General features: G+C 34.6%; 1 protein-coding gene across 3 annotated transcripts in view; it reads left to right on the forward strand.

The window, feature by feature from the left end:
- VEGFC (vascular endothelial growth factor C) overlaps positions 1-20,123 on the forward strand; it is a 115,344-nt gene that overhangs the window by 70,420 nt on the left and 24,801 nt on the right. For all 3 annotated transcript variants that reach the window (XM_023630689.2, XM_023630691.2, XM_023630690.2), the window contains exons 2-3: positions 7,691-7,904; positions 9,366-9,556. In XM_023630689.2, the coding sequence (XP_023486457.2) occupies positions 7,691-7,904; positions 9,366-9,556 (405 nt within the window). The remainder of the gene's footprint in view (positions 1-7,690; positions 7,905-9,365; positions 9,557-20,123) is intronic.

Genomic DNA, 20,123 nt, shown 5'->3' on the forward strand with positions numbered 1-20,123 from the left:
GGCTGCACCAGTTTGCACTCCCACCAGCAGTGTATGAGAGTTCCCTTCTCTCCACATCTTCTCCAATGCTTGTTGTTTCCTGTCCTGTTAATTATAGCCATTCTGACCGGAGTGAGGTTATATTGCAGTTTTGATTTGCATTTCCCTCATAGCTAATGATGTTGAACATCTTTTCATGTGTCTGTTGGCCATCTGTATATCTTCTTTGGAGAAATGTCCATTCAGATCTTGTGCCCATTTTTTATTTGGGTTGCTAGTTTTTTGTTACTGAGATGTATAAGTTCTTCGTATATTTTGGGTATTTACCCCTTATCTGATAAGTGGTTTGCAAATATCTTCTCCCAATTGTTAGGTTGTCTTTTCGTTTTGTTGGTAGTTTCCTTTGCTGTGCACAAGCTTTTTAGTTTCATGTAGTCCTATTTGTTTATTTTTCTACTGTTTCCCTTGCCCAGTTAGACATGGTACTTGAAGATATGCTGCTAAGACCAATGTTGAAGAGTGCATTGCTTATGTTTTCTTCTAGAATTTTCATGGGCTTCAGGTCTTACATTCAAGTCTTTAATTCATTTTTAGTTAATGTTTGTGTATGGTGTAAGATAATAGTCTACTTTCATTCTTTTTTTTTTTTTTGATGAAGATGATTAGCCCTGAGCTAACTGCTGCCAATCCTCCTCTTTTTGCTGAGGAAGACTGGCCCTGAGCTATCATACATGCCCTCTTCCTCTACTTTATATGTGGGATGCTTACCACAGCATGGTGTGCCAAGCAGTGCCATGTGTCCGCACCCTGGATCCAAACCAGCGAACCCCGGGCTGCTGAGAAGTGGAACGTGTGCACTTAACCACTGCGCCACCAGGTTGGCCCCTCTACTTTCATTCTTTTACATGTGGCTGTCCACCTTTCCCAACACCATTTATTGAAGAGACTTTCCTTTCTCCATTGTATGTTCTTGGTTCCCTTGTTGAAATTAGCTGTCCATAGATGTGTGGGTTTATTTCTGGGCTCCAGATTCTGTTTCATTGATCTGTGTGTGTGTTTTTGTGCCAGTACCATGCTGTTTTGGTTACTATGGCTTTGTAGTATATTTTGAAATCAGGGAGTGTGATACCTCCAGCTTTGTTCTTTGTTCTCAGGAATCCTTTGGCTATTTGGGAACTTTTGTTGTTCCATATAAATTTTGGGATTCTTCGTTCTATTTCTGTGAAAAGTGTTGTTAGAACTTTGATAGGAATTGCATTGAATTTGCAGACTGCTTTAGGAAGTATGAACATTTTAACTATGTTAATTCTTCTGATCCAAGAGCATGGAATATCTTTCCATTTCTTTGTGTCGTCTTCAATTTCTTTCAACAATGTTTCATAGTTTTCAGTGTACAGATCTTTCACCTCTTTAATAAAATACCTAGGTATTTTGTTCTTTTTGTTGCAATTGTAAATGGGATTGTATTCTTAATTTCTCTTTCTGCTACTTTGTTGATAGTGTATACAAATACAACTAATTTTTGTATGTTGATTTTGTATCCTGCAACTTTATTGTATTCATTTATTATTTCTAAAAGTTTTTTAGTGCATTCTTTAGGGTTTTCTATATATAAAATCATGTTATCTGCAAAGAATGACAGTTTCACTTCTTCCTTTTCAATTTGGATCCCTTTTTTTCTTTTTCTTTCCTGATTGCTCTGTCTAAGACTTCCAATACTATGTTAAATAAGAGTGGTTAAAGTGGGCATCCTTGTCTGGTTCCTGTTCTTAGACGGATAGCTTTCAGTTTTTCTCCATTGAGAATGATATTAGCTGTGGGTTTGTCATATATGGCCTTTATTATGTTGAGGTACTTTCCTTCTATATCCATTTTATTCAGAGTTTTTATCATAAATGGATGTTGTATCTTGTCAAACACTTTCTCTGCATCTCTTGAGATGATCATGTGATTTTTCTTCTTAATTTTGTTAATGTGATGTATCATGATGATTGACTTGCAGATGTTGACCCATCCCTGCATCCCTGGAAAAATCCCATTTGATCATGGTGTATGATCTTTTTAATGTACTATTGTATTTGATTTGCTAGTATTTTGTTGAGGATTTTTGCATCGATGTTCATCAGTGATATTGGCCTGTAATTTTCGTTTTTTGTGTTGTCCTTGTCTGGTTTTGGTATCAGAGTGATTTTGGCCTCCTATAATGTGTTAGGAAGCTTCCCCTCCTCTTCAATTTTTTTGGAGGAGTTTGAGAAGGATAGGTATCAAGTCTTGTTTGAATGTTTGGTAGAATTTACCATGGAAGCCATCTTGTGCCAGACTTTTAAAGATAGCATATGGACAGTGTAAGTAAAGTATAAACATCCTTTATTTCCAAGTTTGAACATTAAGTTATTTTCCCCCATCCCCTAAAATATAGAGATACTGGACAACTAACCAGATTTGCCTGTGATTTTTTTGGCCACTTCATGAAAATACAGTAGTGTGAGCAAACCTTTCTTTGGTGGACTCTTACCCCTTCTTTCAGTTCTGATTGTTACTATTTGATAAGAGTATCTGCTTTTAGGTGAAAGGAAGTTTTCCATAATTCAAGTATATACATTTCCCCATGAATTTTCAACTCCATAAATTATTAAATGAGTGCCAAATTTATATATGTCAGCAATTCTCTTAAGACTGTTATTTGAAAGGAGTGTTGACATTAGATTGCAGGTTTTTGAAAAGCTAATTTCCGCTCATTGGCAAACCCAGGATCATGACTAACATTAATTTGAGATGACTGCTATGCTTCCCACCTATCGTTGACTCTGCATTGTCACAGTTCTTGGGAGGAAGGACAACTTATGTGTGCTTGTGCTTTGTCCCTAATAGGCATCTGAACAACCTCTAGTTAATGCAGAGCAGCAAGAGGAAAACTAGTTTTTGCAAGCTATGTGTGTAAGATGATAAGTTGATTAGGGGTTGCTGTCAATGCCACCTCCAATGTTCACTTCATGTTATGACTTTTCATAACTAAGGAGAATTATAGAGCTCAAGTAAAATACCAAAGTTCATTCTCATCATGTAACTTCTCCTAGAATCATAGATCTTGCTTCATCTTTCTCCTGTTAGAGTGAGAAGGGAATGCGTTTTAGGAATACGAATTATCAAGGAAGGGGTTTATTCCTGATTGTGGCCCCCTGCCTTCAACATTGTACACTCAGCTTTCACTTCTGTAACATCTCAAAATCTTCCACTGAATGTGTCTCATAGGTTGCTGTTTGCAAATGCATACATGCTAAAAAGTATGCTAAAGTTACATATGGTTAATTACTGGAACTTCCCATTTGGTCCCTCCAAGGTAGAATGCAAAATTAGATTCATTTTTAGATTACTTGAGGCTTTTTTTATTGCAGTTGAATATCCATTTGTAAGATACTTTCTATTTTAAGACATACCAAATCGCTTTGGAAAAATAAAACAAATCTATTAACATTCAAGCAAATGACCTCAACATTCTGGAAAACATTAGTGAACGTGAAGACTCAAGAAAGCATTGAGAAAGAACAGACTTCCACTTGAAAGATTTTGGTGTGTCCCTGGTTCAGAACTCAGTCTAGGTTACTGGGACCTCTTCAAATTCTTTCGAAGTAGAATAGGAATGTGCTGTGGTTAGCTGGTGGTATCTTTCCACAAGGTTTTGATCTTCTCCACGTCCGCAGAAGTGCCTATCGCTTAGCTGACAATGCTCAATTCCTAGGTTGCTGCTCATTTGGAACAAAAGTGCAGAAGACAGATCTAAGCAAATACTGTCCCAGAAGTGGTACAGTACTCAGAGTTACCATTCAAAATTGTGTAAAAAATTCAGTTTATCTGAAAAACATCTCTGTACCGTCTTTTTTTGGTTCCCTAAAGATGTTATAATGACCAGTAATCCCAACATTACTGGCTGCAAGATTTATAATATACTTCTATATCAAATGTCTGCACCATCACAAAAACTCTGTAAGGAAGATTCATGTCCATTTTACAGAGTAAAATGAGGTTCAAAGAAATGAAATGTAATGTTACTCAGTTAAATAAAGTCTGAATCCAGAATGGAAATCTGGATTTTTTAATACTAAAGCTTGTTTTTCCACCACACAAATATAATAAAGTCTAGTGTGAATAGGTAAATTAATTACTCAGTATCAAGCTACTTTTATACCATTTTGTCTGTGATAGCTTCTGCTTTTGCCAATGGTTGTTATAGATTAAATAATATATCAAAGCCATGCTCTATACAGAAATAAGAATAGTAAGTGAAAGGCTGAAATGAGAGCTAAGGCTATAAACTCCCAATATGCTTAGAGATGATTACTTTTAAAATTTTATTCTGATAATAAAAAGTTATATGTGGAGGCCAGCCTGGTTGTGTAGTGGTTAAGTTCACGCACTCCGCTTCAGTGGCCAGGGGTTCACAGCTTCAGATCCTGGGCATGGACCTAGCATGACTTGTCAGGCCATGCTGTGGCAGCATCCCACATAAAATAGAGGAAGATTGGCCCAGATTTTAGCTCAGCAACAGTCTTCCTCAAGCAAAAAGAGGAATATTGGCAACAGATGTTAGCTCAAGGCCAATCTTCCTCACACAAACACACAACAAAGTTATATATGTTTATTATTTAAAATTTAAAATATGGAAATGCATAAAGAACATAATAATTCCCTTAATCCTGCAATTTGAAGAAGATAACTATTTTTTTCCTGTTGCTATCTTTTAAGACAATATCCACACATGTATGCAATCTATCTATATAGGAATTTTGTTTTGTGAAAAGATTGTACTGTGTATATGAACATTGTGTATATGTGTATAAATTGTGTGCTCTGCTTTTTCATGGAATGTATTATGAACCTCTTTTCATGTCTAAATTATACATCTGTATCATCATTTTTTAGTGTCATTACTTTCTGTGCTAATTTTTGTTTGTAGTGTATATTACTTAAGCAATTTTCTATTATTGTCTGTATAGATTTTTATTATATTCATCATTATAGACAGCCTCATGATGAATTTGTAGATATATGTGGCATAATTATATTACCACTTCTGTTGGATAGGAAATTGAATTCCAAAGCTAATTTGCTGTCTAAAATAGAGCATGTTTTTAAGGCCAACTTGAAATAGCACATTTTCCTTGAATAGCCGTAGAAATTTGTACTCCCACCAGGATCAAAGGAATTATGATTTCTTTCACTTTTGCCATCATCGAATATATATTGTTTCTTCTTTGTGAATATTCAGTTCAAGCTCTTTGCCCATTTTTCTATTGAAGTAGCTGTCTATTTTTTTCTCACTAAGATGTTCATGCAATATTTTAAGAATGTGAGTTCTTTTCCATCCGTCATATTTATTGCAAATGGTTTCCTAATTTATTGTTTCTTTTTTATTTTGTTTACAGTGTTTTCTACCATACAGAGAGTTTACATTTTATTTTTATATTCACCTTTAGGAAGCCTTTTTTTAGCCTAAGAGTATAACCATAATAACTTTTATTTTCTACTAGTATGTTTTTTTTTCATTTTTTTCTGTCGCATTTTCTCTGTTAGGAATTATATGCTTGTATTTTTCTCCTATTGATCTATTGGGTAACAATGTTTATAGATATAATTTTGTTGGAATTTTTTTCCATTTCTAAATTTTAAAGTACAAAAGTGATTTGCCTTAAAACTTCATATACTAGTTAATTGACAGCCCCTCTTCACCACTATCCTTTTCTTAACAGTGTGGTGTGTGTCTTTCATTATGTCGTATGACATCAGTGTGTGGTATTGCAGCTCCTCTTGGTAGAGTGAATGCTCATGCGTGTTCTGGAAATGAGAGATTCATGTGATCAGCTTAGGTCACAACCTGACTTTAATTCCGGTTGAGTTATAGGGAAAAGAATCCCAGGGACCCAGCAGTCACACAGCCCGTGTTCCTCCTTTGTTCCAGGGCTGTTCAAGGAAGCAGAGGCAAGCAGAAACCCATCCATGTTGTTTCCCTTCAGGTAGCAGTGACCAAAAATTGACCCCTGTACTCTTATCATCTTTCTCTTCAGTAGGCATCCTTTTAAACTCTGAAACACTTCTGATTCTTGAATTTTGTGTCATATGTGAGATTTTCCTGAGACAAATATTTCATCAACATTTGAATTGTGGGAAACTGTGTGAAGATATTGTGTCATTTTCCTTTAAGCTAAGATCTCCTCTCCACCGCCACCCTCCATCTCTTCACTGGAATTCTATTTTGTATAATCTTATGGCATATCAAGAATCATCCTATAGATTCCAGAAAGGAATGGATTAAAATCAATATTTTTATAACATAGACCCAAAGAGATTAAGTGATATGCTCAATTCACACACTAAATGAAGAAAGAGGAAACCCCAAAATATATAGCCATTATTATTATCTAATAGGAAAGAACACATTTCATAATAAAATACTGACTAGGAGGCTCTATGATAATATAAGAAAACTATGTTAGATTATATTTCTCATATTGTAGTACAAAAATCACCCACATCAGAATAACTTGGATTATTAAAAACAGTGGTGAAAAGACTTTCAATTAAAGAGTATTTTGATTTTTAAAGCAAATATATTAATTTTGTACTTTAAAAGTTAGAAAAGGAAAACTATAACTTCTTAGAATGTGGACTCTTGATCTCCATCTAAGACGCCTGGCGGGGGAAGGGGGCAGTTCCTTGCATTTTTAACAGCTCTCCCATTGATCCTATGGGCGCTAAACTTTGGGAAACGAAGTCCAAAGTATTTACTTATATATTTAGACTTTAAAGCTGGGATAATCATGGTAATATAAAATAAACATTTGATATATTTCACTTTGCAGATAAATAATGTCCCGTTATCCCCTAATTTCAAAGTATAATTTAGAAAAAAACATTATATGTTTTCTTAGGGGTGGTAACTACTTGAATATAACTTGAAATGTTCTGCTTAATTGGATACACTAATATAGACAGTTAACTATTTATAAGCAGAATTAATGTTCTCTGAACTATTTCATGTCTTTTTCATAGCAGAATAAGTCTTGATGATCAAATTTTGTGGGAATACTGGGAGGTCCTACCAAAATAGAAACCTTCTATGTGATGCTGTTGTTGAAATCCCATTCTTCACGTGATTATTTGTTCTAAAATAGCTTTCATCACTATTGCTATTCCTGTTACTTCCACCAATGGAAGTAATTACTTCCATTACTATTACTACTAATCCAAAAGTAAGATTCCTAATTTCAAGCCTCCTGCTTAGTTATATTTTATTGATACTGATAACTAAACATGAAGCAAAATGTTAGAGTGGATTTCAATTTAATTCGTTTATAATGGAGGGTAATATGAGCTTAAATAAATTTTCAATCTTATAAATTCTCCAGTTATACAAAACAGCTATAACTTACACAAGCTACTTCAGAAATTATTTTTAAAATTATATCTCACGAAAATTTTGTCTTAAAAACCAAATACGTATTTTACGTTTTCATTGTGGTATTGAATTTCACTTTACTTGTGATATCGAGTCAAATTAAAATCTTGATATAATTTTACCAAGAAAAGTTAAGTAATTCAGGGATAACTAATAATATTTTTAATAGGGATTTAGCATTAACCTTTGTTTTTTAATGCATCTGTTTCCAAGCCACTTAACCTAGTAAGTAATTGATCTTGCATATTTCTTTGACAGACTTATGCAGGCAAAGATCTGGAGGAGCAGTTACGGGCGGTGTCCAGTGTAGATGAACTCATGACCGTGCTCTACCCAGAATACTGGAAAATGTACAAGTGTCAGTTAAGGAAAGGAGGCTGGCAACATAATAGAGAGCAGTCCAACGTCAATACAAGGACAGAAGAGACTATAAAATTTGCTGCAGCACATTATAACGCAGAGATCTTGAAAAGTAAGTATGGGAAAAAATATATATAATAAGCTTTGTTATCAACCCAGTCAAAGTTGCCAGCCCGGTCCTTTAATTTCAGCATTTGTACCACTGAATACCTTTAGGGCAGAAAGTAAATAGAAAAATAGAAAATAGGAAATAAAGAATTCTTTTCCAACTACAGCATTTGATGATTTGACTCTGAGTGGTTAAGTGATTTCGTGAAATATACAGATAGAAAGATGCGTGCATCTCCACACAGTTTAATTTTTCTTAATTGAGGTGATATCGCATTGTAAAATTTTTAAAACCATAGATACCTTTACATACACTGTCAGTTAAATCATCTAAACATTTTGTGTCTTCCAAATTAATTGCAAATAAATTTTCTTTCTGATTTGGATTTAGAAATGCTTAATTTCTGAATCACCCAAAATCATCTTTTCAAATGCTCCTTGTTGCCTTGTTGCTTTATAGGTAACTGGCTTGAGAGCTGGACTTTTGTCAAACTACTGAGAGACCTAGCAGAGAACATCACAAAAAATTATGATGTTGCATAAAATGGCACAGTAGGAATTCGTGGACCTACTTTTAGAAAATAACTCCCTTCAGTGGTTAGATATTAATCACTATGAAGGTTTGAGATTGCAAATTACTTTGAAAACAAAAGCAAACAAACAAAATGGCTTCATGGTGGAAAAACCGATAATTGTGTCTTTTTTTTTTCCCCAAAAATCTTATTTTAGGAGAAATATAGGAAAATTAACTAGAACATTTAAGAAGTACATCATTTGGAATGCAGTGTTTAAAGAGTCAACAGTGCTGTGGGTAAACCACTAACTCATTGGAAACAATTCCAAGAGAGAACATGAACAGGAAAATTAGACTTTCTGGGAAAAAAACTTAGTTCAGGATACATGTCCCATTTGATGGAAAATATCCTTGCGTTTCAAATACCTACCACCGTGACATTACCCAAAGTTGCTAAATAGCCTGCCTGAAAGTGATTTTTTGAGTCCAAAACCATAGCTATCTTCTCAGTTATATCTCAGTTTAAAAAGAAAAATTAGATCATGTTGTTTATGTTTGCTTTGAGGTTACAAAAATAGTACGTCCGTATAACAAATGAGCGTGACCTTCTCTCTGCAGGTCTTCCAGGCATCTATATATGAAGTTTTCGTTTTTTTAAGTAAAGGAAACCAAATATAGTTCTGTAGAATATTGGTGTAATTTTAAGGCGGCATAATCCTAATTTAGCTTGTTAAATGGCTGATGAAATTAGTTTTTTAAGAAATTATCCTTAGCTGCTCTGTTAAATATTATTGACAGGGCAAGTTAGGATTCTGTCAACTATTTCTTTAAAGTTACGTATTATACTTAAATCTGAAAATCTGAAATTCAGTGTGAGTGACTTCCAACTGCTGTGGGCTTTTCCCCTTGGTGGCTTGTGTATAACTTATGCCCTTCCCTGTGACTCGACAGGTATTGATAATGAGTGGAGAAAGACTCAATGCATGCCACGTGAGGTGTGTATAGATGTGGGGAAGGAGTTTGGAGCAGCCACAAACACCTTCTTTAAACCTCCATGTGTGTCCGTCTACAGATGTGGGGGCTGCTGCAACAGTGAGGGGCAACAGTGCATGAACACCAGCACAAGCTACCTCAGCAAGACGGTAGGTGTGTCCGCTCTGCCCTGGGGCTCTCTCCATCAGAACCCTTACCCTGGGGAGTCATTTGCTTAAACTCTGGTCCCTTTAAAGTAACTTAGTTCAATTCAGGGCTGCATGTATTTCCTTTGAGCAATGAAGTTAATTTTTCCATATTTTGTGGTTTTGATGATATAATATCACACAGAAAATAATTGATGCTATCTGAACAATGTTCATATATTGGTATCAAAGCCAAGTGAAGAAAATCAGAAATATACATATGAATGTACGTGTAAATACACACACACACATATATGTTGATCTTTAAGGATAAACATTTTCATTTGGCAATAAATTATTTTTAAATGGTTAAGTCTTCTGATTATAGAGATATAGCACAAATTGCATATTCAAAATATATAATCACATGTATATGTTCTGTGAAACAGTGGCGTAGTATTGAAATAAGCCACCACACTGAACATATTCACTGTGTTCATTTAGGAAGCAAAAGAAATATTCTGACGCTAAATCTCAAGTATTTTGACAAACCTATAAAGTCCCATCGCATTACATGTTAAGCTTCTAACAAATAACCAAGAAGCTTCTCCCAAGGTTCCGTTTGGATCTGGGGTTTTCAGAGCAGACACGCAAACCTGCATTGTAGATCATCCTTGGGAGAGGAGGCTGGCTATCGCAGGACACGGTTGTGTGTTGTTGATAACCATGGAGTGTTGTTAAAATGCTGTGCACCAGTGGCCTCTGCACAGAAATGTTTGGAGAAGCCCAGTGCTGTGGGCGGGGCTAATGCAGACTTCTTTCTGAAAGACCAAACTGTGGTTGCTCAAAAGGCTTTTGCACTCTATTATGAGAGTTGGAATAGCATAGGTAATCTGGTACATTCAGAATGTCCTTTGACCTTTAGAATGAACAATGAGTTTTTTTTTAAATGTGAAGTCAGATTTGATTTGTATCATGTGCTATGACAGCAAATTAACAGTTTTCTAAATTATGTAATGTCTATACATAGAACACATATATTAAAAGTTTCATTTCCTACTAACTTTAGCTGATCGACATGCTTCCCACTAATAAAATCTCCTCTTATTTTAAGATAATTAAGTGGAAATGAAAGTTAAGGTTACTACCTCAGTTCCTTCAACTACATTTTCCCTTCTGGTTGAAAATTTCCAAAATTTTTGTTGTAATCATATTTCATCTCTGAGACTGGGGACATTGTCCTATTACACACTCCAAATACCTTTCTGTAAAAAAATTGTATTTCTTTATAGGGCTCACACACTTGATGATGGAACAAACCATTTCAGATACTAAGACTTGCGAGAGGAAATGAAAAATAAATTATAAACTTGTGTTTTCTATTCAGCTTGCCTCTGCCTAACTCAAGATTAAAAACAAAGTTAAAAAAGTGATGCTTTGGAATCATTCATCATTCCTGTTGTTATCGGAGTTAAGCATAGCCAGAAGTAGTTTATTCTGTTGTTTCATATAAGTACAGCAAAATAATATAGAGTTCATTCTAGCCTGTGTTAGCAACAAAAGCAGTATGACTCTAAATATTTTCATGCATTTAGAAGCTTTATCAGATTATATGTTTGTGGATTATGAGATAGCACTTCAGTGCTTGACAAAATTCTAGTATTTTAATAGAATAACAATAATTGTAGCGTTAGGGCACAGCGAAACTTCTCTTTTGTTCATGCCCCTTCCCCTTGTATCTTTATCAAACACTAAGAATTAGTTAGCTAAGAAATTACAGATTTATATTGCATACTATTCTGAATAAAATAATTCTAATTTAATGGATTTTACTGGATATTGTGTTTATCCTGAGGTATAAAACAGGTTTTTCAAAAATCCTTTAATAAGTGTTAGAACTAAGTACATTTTTTTATCAAATGGAAATAATTATGCCAGTAGGATATTCTCCAAAAGGTAATATTTATTTTAAAAAGGTATTAATATTAAAAACGTTGCTGCTTTTATATTCAAGCCAAACTCCATAAGAGGATTTTTGGCCTACAGAAACTCTTGAAAAAATGTCATTTTTTAAGAAGAGAAAATAAATATGGGTGATTTAGGAATTTAAATGTATTTTTTAGAATACCTTTAATAGTGTATATTTTAAAGTAATTCAGTTAAGCATTATGATATGTGTCCTACATTGAATTATTTATTATTATCATGTTTGATTTAAATCAAATATCAATTTAGTTGATCATCAAAAGGTCTAGATATCCCAATTGCATTTTCCAAAGAATAAAGAACTATATCTTCTTAAAAAATGAAATGACATAGAATAGACTTAAAAGATAGATTTTGAAGAATTGTTTTACCAACAAAATATGTCTATTAAGAGCTCATTATTTATCATTTCAGAATGTTCTATTGAATTTAGTTTTTAGATGAAATTTTGTTTTCAAAGCACTTGTATTGTAAAGATGTAGAGTTGAATAATAACCACTGCAGTGTTGGGATTTTCTTGTTTCTTCATTTCTTGAAACTCCTGTTTTTTTATAGTTAATTTATTTTGTTGGTGAAAATCAGTTTCCCACTGACAATATTCAAAGCTATTTTTCATTACTAATTTCTTCAACAAATTCTTCTGTTACGCCTTAAGTTAATACAGAGAAAATGTTTTTAAATGACTCTTCTTTTAAAAATATCTCAAGCTTTATAGAGTAATATTGATTTAATATTAGTTTAATATTTAAAGTGAATATTTCAAAATATATCTTCTTTAGATACTGATGCCTAAATGTTTTGTGTAATAGTTCCTCAGACAAGCTTTTTCTCCCCAACACCAAACTCACCCCCAACATAGCAACACTGTGAAAATCACCTGGTCTTCTAGTTTTACTGCTTTCGTTGTCTCACTTCATCTCTAGGCAGAAACGTAGGGGTGGTCTTTGACATCTCCCTTCTCTTTTCACATATTCAGTCTGTCATCAAATCAAATGTTAATTTTATCCCCCAAATTCCTTGAATCCCCATGTCTCCCACCATCTCTGTACTCCAGGATACTTTTGATGTTCTTTCCAACTAATGAAATAGCATCCTCTCTGCTCTCCCTACTTCCCTGTCCCCCTTCCTAATCTATTCTCTAAATTGCCCCTAAACATGATCTTTTTGAAGACACAAGTCCGATGTTGTCAGTCCCCAGCATAAAGGCCTTTCAGTGATTTCCCATTGCTCCTAGAATAAGACCAAAATCTCTGAGGCAGCCTTGGATGTCTGCCTCTGCCTTTCTCTACAGCATCATTTAACATAACTATCCCCTGACCTAACTTTTTGTGCCTCCGAGACTCTAGGCCTCCTTCAATTTCTGGGAACCCCTGTGCTCCCTCTGCCCCAGAGCCTTTGCACACACCTCTAAGTCATCTTGACTTTCTAGTCTCATTCTTGCCCAGGTGCCAGTCCCTCAGATCTCAATTCAAGTGTCATGTGGTTCAAGGAAGTCCTTGAGGAGATTTTTCTGGGCTCCTTGATTAGACCCAGAATTTCTTTTAAATGTTTTATAGTTTCCCATATTCCCTTTCATAGCACTTACGATAGCTTATAATCATATAGTTTATAATAATACAGCCATAATTATTGGATTAATGTCTACCTCCTCCATAAAGGCAAAAATAGGTCGGTTTTGTTCACTAATTACCTGAGTGCCTACCACAGAATTAGTGTACAACCCCTTTTAGAACCACATAAAAACTATGAACCCTCTCACTGGAAAAAATGAAAATATAGACACATCCACAGCATTTTCTTCCACAGTTTCAGGGAATTGGTTCCTTTACCCTAGTCTTCATCTGTGGAACCAGATTTTAAAACTACTGCCTCGAAGATTAATAATGATAAAATAGTTGATTAACTCACGTGTGTAATTTTTAAATAATCTGACCTTTTTGCCTAACAAAAGTGTATGCTATAAATTTTAGCTCAATCTTTTAAAAATATCTGTTTCTTTAACAAACAGAGAAAATTCTCCCCCTTTTTCCCCAGTCTAGTTAATATGAGCAAAAGTCAACATTCTGTTCCTCTTACTGTTGGTTTAGTAAGTACATGGTCACTCTACATATGTGCCAGATAGATAACAGGTGTACCTTAGGTAAATCTGAACTTGAAAAACAGATCAGTACATTGTTAGTAAGGGAAATAAAGACATTCAGTCTTCAGTTAACCATTAGTGGTTTTTCTGTGACCGCTGCATGTTTATTCCCTATCTTGGTCTAATTAGATCCCATGTTCACGTAATTGGTCTCAGAGTGGAAGTATTCATTCAAGGATAAGTATGCATGCACAACAGCCTACAAGCTGCTCTGTCAAGTTGGAAGCTTAAAGAGGTTAGGCTTTAGAAATTATCAGGCTTGAGTGCTAAAAAGAGCATTTAGAGCTAAGTTTAAGGTACATGTAGGTGAAATAAAATTTGGTCCAGTATCCTCAGTACTTAAACATCAAATATGATTTTTTTCTATAAAAAAATTGTCTCTTTTAGATCATGTGGAATCAATTCTCACTGTATTTCATCTCCTTGCACCTCCTGGCTTCACAGAATTTAGGATTACTTCTATAATAGATGTATGATGTTGATTAATTTTACCTACTTTGTCCCAGTCATCTGCTCACGTGAAAAAATCAGGATTTACCTATAAAATTTTTGAAGTCTGTCTGGTTTCTTGTTGTTGACTTATGTTGTTTTTCAGTTTTGTTTTGATCCTTTTTGATAGACTTGATAGTTACAATAATCACAATTCTTATAAATTCTGATCTGCAAAGCAGTCGTGTTTTGAAATGTATCATTATAACAGCAGAGTAGTTTTCATTTTAGCCTTTCAATTTTTTAAAGATTTGCAGATTTTTGTGATTAAAAACTTGAAGTTAATTGAAACTGAGGTACTCATTCCTTAGGGTTCTGCCTCAAGACACCTTCTTTTCTGACTCCACACCCCTCCTCAGGTTTCCTCATCTTTCTCTTTGCTCTTCATGGTGGCTACTCCCAAATCTTTATTTCCAGCTCAGACTTCTCTCATGGTTTCCATACCACCCCCTCAACCTTGTGACTTAGCTTTTCTTCAGAAGGTCAAAATCAATCTGTGTGACACTGGAGTTATGACCTAGTCCCCTGATGCCCATCCACCCTCACAAATAATAAGCAAGTAAGTAAATCTTCTTCTTTTTCCGGTATTCACTGTCTTAGTAAATGGCACCATTCATCTAGTTGCTCAGTTCAAGTTATTCTTCCTTGGACTGAAAGCCCAGTCAATAATTCCTGTTAAGTCTATCTTCCAAACATCTCTAGAATCCATGTAACGTCTTCCTTCTACTGATCCACTCTGATCTCAGCCACAGTCGTCATCACCTGGACAAGCCTGATAACCGGTCTCATACCTCCGTTCTTACTTCCCACCAATCCATTTGCCACATTATGGCAGTGAGTTTTTTCTTTTCTAAATGATAAATCAGATACTGCTCGAAATTCTTGAGTAACATTGCCTTATTGAGACTGAGCCAGCATTCAGCTAGTCTGTTGATAAGCTAGTCTTTTCTAATTGGATTGCTCTAGCATCTGCTCTGGTTGGTTGACACAAATGTTCTAATATTTTGAGCGTTACTCTTCTTTAGGTTAAATCCTTTAGCATAGTTTACTGGGCTATCCATCATCTCGCTGCTACCTAAATCTGCAGCCTCAATGCTCTTTCCCTCAACTGCTATTTTCCACAAGTACCCAAATTCTTTTACTCCTTAAACTATGTCAATATCTCTTACCTCCAAGTCATTACAATACTGTACCCTGGGTTTGAAACATCTCCTTATACTCCATCCCCCTTTTCCCCACTTGTCTAGCTAATTTTTAGCCAACCTTAGGCCTAGACATAAATGTCACTTCCATGACAACCTGTTATATGCTCTGATAGTACCCTTTATTGCCCATATTTTAGCATCATTACCTTACCTGTCTGTCAGATTGTTTTATTACCTAGGCTCTTAATTCCATGAAAGCACAGATTGTGTTTGGTTATTCCCCTGGGGTGTAGCATAGTAGTTGTCACTAAACAGAATGAATACTTAAATAAAAGGAGCAGATTTGGGGTCAAAGGTAGAGTTTTGAATATGGAGACACCAGAAGAAGATTGGACATATAAATTCTAGAATTCTACAGTGGTAGTTGGATCTTTAGCTATAGATTTGGGAGGAAACATCACATCAATAAATGTTGTTTGAAGCCCTGGTGTGGTGGTTACTACTTAGAGGATTCATATATCAGGAGAGAAGAGGGAAAGCCAGTATTCAATCATTGATAGCCCCATCCATTTCTCCCTTTGATTTTGTGATATCATACCCTTCTCCCACCCAAACAATCCACTCAGAATTTTTTAATAGTAAAAGGGATAATTTTAAGTTAAATCCAATTAAGCAAGTATGTGGTGCTTCACCCTCTGCTGTGCGATGGGTATACAGTGATGTATGGACGCTGCACTGATGGAGCTTACAATTTAGCGGGAAAATCAGCATCGATCCAGTAATGAAAAGTCGTCCAAGTGTTGTGAAAGAGAAGTGCCAAGGTTTGTGGAAATGCATATTAAGGAGGTTTACAGACCGAGAGAGAGCAAGGCATGAAATTCCTGAAGGCAATGTTTTCATTTGTGTTTAACACATTTTACTAATACTGTGGCTTGTAAAAGCTTGTCCTGAAGTAATACCTTTTCCTGAGTTTATTTATTTTATTATATTTTCCATGTAGTATAAATGGGAGCATGTGATAATTTCTTTCAAAGATAAAAGGAAATTTCTTACTACTGTATTTTCTGAGGGAAAAAAAGAGTTTTTGTTTAGTTAAAGGAGTTCCAGATGCATCTTTTAGCAACAAAAGTAACCAATTAGAATCATATAAATTGTAAGGACAATGTACCTTGGGTAATGTAAAACCCAAGGTTTTATAGAAACTTCACAGACATTTTTTTATGGGGCTCCATGAAAGGGCAGGTTATCAGAATGTGTGAGGACGCCAGCCGTTAGCTGAAAAGTAAAACCATATGCACTGAGCATTCCAACATGAACGCATTCAGAGCAACGGGTTCAAAGTCCTCCCCAACTGCTATCTGAGTGACTGTAAGAAGTTAAGTAGACTGGACGTCTTTTTGACCTCTTCCATAAACATATGCTTTAAGTATATCTTCTGAGGAGTTGTGTATTTAAGAGATATAACCAAAAAGTAGAAAGTGAATTTTGCAGAATGTAAATTATTTGATGACACAAATAGAAACAGAGGAAAGTCATCTGCTTTTGAGCCAAACATTTGGATTAAAAAGTTATTTAAATGTTAGTATTTACCTTACAGAGTTTCTCTGGAAATAGAAATGAGAAAAGAAGAACTGCTAAATCCATGGGTCTTGCCTGGAAATCTTGGTCTTAGCGCTGAAGAAACTCTGGCCTCTCAGCTGTGTTCGTTAGTGCCGACTGACGAGGCCAGCCCGGTCTGGAGCAAGTCCGCCTCTGGCTCATTCTGATATACATGAACAGCATTATTTAAAATCCTATGTTGCCATCTTCAAAAGAAACAGCTATTTTTTTATTATTTTATAAAGAAATAATGTAAGCATGTAAGCAAAAGCGTTCCAGATTATGTTTGAGTTAAACTAAGGGTTTCATAAAATTTTCTTTTACAGCAAAATTTATTAAAACTTAAGTAAAATGTGCTACCGTGGAGTGAAGCTTAGAGGTGTTATTTTGCACTGGAGACAGAGATGGTTCTTCCATTAATTAAACAGAACACTGTAGTCTGGAAGATTAATTTATTACATTCATGTGTATTCAACAAGTAGAATGTGGTTTGTTTTGAATCTTTAGCTAATTAATATTTGGCAAGCACAGTTGTTGGAAATCAGGTTTTATCCAGATGTGGAAAAACTCTACATGAATAACTGGTTTATCAGAAGTTTCTTTAAGAATAACATTTGCCTTAAGGAAAAAGTTAATGCATCTACTAAAAGATCACATTTTTCCAACTCAAGGTACTGATATGCACAAATTTTATTCGGTATTTCTAAAACTCCTGAATTAGGGTTTTTATTTTCATTGTAGCACAGTATATACATTTTATGTATAACAATATGTTAAAATTAACTCAATATTACATGTAAATCTGTTAAAATCTACCATCTCATGTTCTTCCCAGACCCAATTTAACTTCCATATGCCCTTGGTAGTTGGCCATGTGGTTGATATACTCAGTTGAAATGTTAACAATGAACCCTCAATTTTCACCTTTTCCTATTCTTAAGGATTATTTCTTTAAATGTAGTACAGTTTTTCTATCTGATTTTATAGTTATTAATCATGCTCTCCTGAGGCAACAGATTGTTTCTATAGTTAATTAATGGACTCAAGGTGGGAATATTTAAATTAAATATGGTAGTAAGATACTATGCTCTGAAGAGAAGCTGGTTATATTTCTGGGTATAAAGATGTTGTAAAAGAAGTCATTTTTTTGTGTCATATTTTTATTCACACAAACATTTCTTTAGAATTTAGTACTGAACTATAGTGTAGGATCTTCTCAGTAGGGAAATTCTACACCTTTTTCTTGAATAGCCTGCAAGATAAGTAGAAGTAGGAATTGTTGCTTTACAACTGTTGCTATGCTGGTGTAAACAACCTATTGTTTCAAAATGTGGCCTGACTTTAAGTCCATTCTTGTTGGTGAGAAGTGACTATTAAATATTCTTATTACAGAATTCCAGCAGATAACAACTGGGAACCTCTCAGTTGGAAATGCTTGCCATTTCCTCTTGTTTATTACGGTTTTACAGAATACACAACAGATTTTTTGTTCAATTTCCAGCCTTGTTTAAATGCTCTCATTATATAAGTCCTTTTGATCTTTTCTAAAACCAGCAACTCTTCTAATAGGCATATATTACTAGCATAGTGTAGCATCAGGCTGCATAAGAATTTTATTACTACTTAGATCCTAAATATCATCTATTGTTCAACAGCAGTGGCCTGTCTAGTATAAAACTATTCTAGGAAAATCATCATGTTCAAAATATCAAATTATAATTGTCATCATCATCAATTAGTATTTACTAAGTACACACATGTACATGGAGATGTTAGCTAATGCTGAACATAAAAGTTTGCATTCTGAGCTTAAATCTAGAATAGAAAGTCCTATTGTGCACACATTCAAGCACCAAAACAGTCTGACAGTGGTATAAGGATTCTTACTTTATTAAAATATAAAGACTCTGTTTATTGTTTCAAATAGTGATATGTTTGCATAGACTGTGGCTCTTTTGAGAGAAAATATATAGTCATTGTGTTGGTTCAGATCTTTCTACAGTGGCAAGCACAGATTTCAGAATAGTTAAACTGCAGGTTCTTGCTCCCTAGTAACATTTGTGGTAAACTATTTGATATTTAACAAATTCTAACATAATATCATAAAGTTTTTTCTAATTCCTTCTTATGGTTGGTTTTGCTTAACTACGAGTTATAGGGGCAAGAGTCATTGATCGATGACTATTATCTTGAGGGTCTAGCGAGGTGATTAGGGCTTGGATGTTATGAGTTCTCAATAAGCAGTTATTGAAATCTAAACAAAGATAGATTTTAAACAAGCAAAAATTTTGAAATCCCTCTAACAAAGGTTCAACTCAATTTTGAAGAATCCAAACAACATTATTACTATGAAATCACCACCATTATTATCCCTATTTTATAGATAGTGAAATGGAGGCTAAAGAAAGATAATTTTTGCAAGTCGCAGACATAGTAAATTGCAGATGCAGAACTGTAATTAGTGTCCATCTGTTTTCAAGACTAAGCTCTTGGTTGTTCTTATATCTCTCTAAGCTGTAAGAACTTCCCTTCTAGAGAAGGAAAGTGGCCAGTTGTTTGAAAAATATAGTTTTTTATTTTGAGAGGGGGACATGTGAATTTATAATGTGATTCTAATCATTAATATTTTTTCAGTTCAAAAAAGTTTTCTGAGCACATGCTAACTGATTAGGGAAAAAGGCCTACGGATATTTTAAGTAACATAGGGATTAAATATAGCTATACAAAATTCACAAATTGGTCTGTAAAGAAGAAAATGGAATTTACTGTATTTATTAAAAAGATCTTAGAAACCTTATTTAATCACTTTAAGTGAAAAAAAATTCTGTCGATATGCACACTTAAGACTAGTACAGAAAGAAACTGGAAAATGAAAGAGGCCTCTTTGGTGTCTGATATGAGCGAGCGTGAGTACGATGATGTCTTAATGTACACACACACACGACCCCTCTCGGTAGATGTTCTTAATTTTTCTGAAGTTGACAGGTAAATAAAAGTCAATTATCACGAATCTTCCTACTTTGAATATTGGTCAAAGGCATCTTTCTCTGGACCCTTAAAAGTTTCTATCCTGACACAATCAATTAGTGAATTAAGAAAACATCCTGAAAAACTCAGGTCCAAATTTGGAGATGGAAGATGTGTTTCAGGAGAGGAAAGGGCTTTTTTTACTTTAATTATTTTAGCCTATTTATTCTTTTTGATCAAATGAACTGAATTCAGCCGGCCAATT

Source organism: Equus caballus, chromosome 27 (genome assembly GCF_041296265.1).
Source record: "Equus caballus isolate H_3958 breed thoroughbred chromosome 27, TB-T2T, whole genome shotgun sequence".
NCBI classification, from domain to species: domain Eukaryota; kingdom Metazoa; phylum Chordata; class Mammalia; order Perissodactyla; family Equidae; genus Equus; species Equus caballus.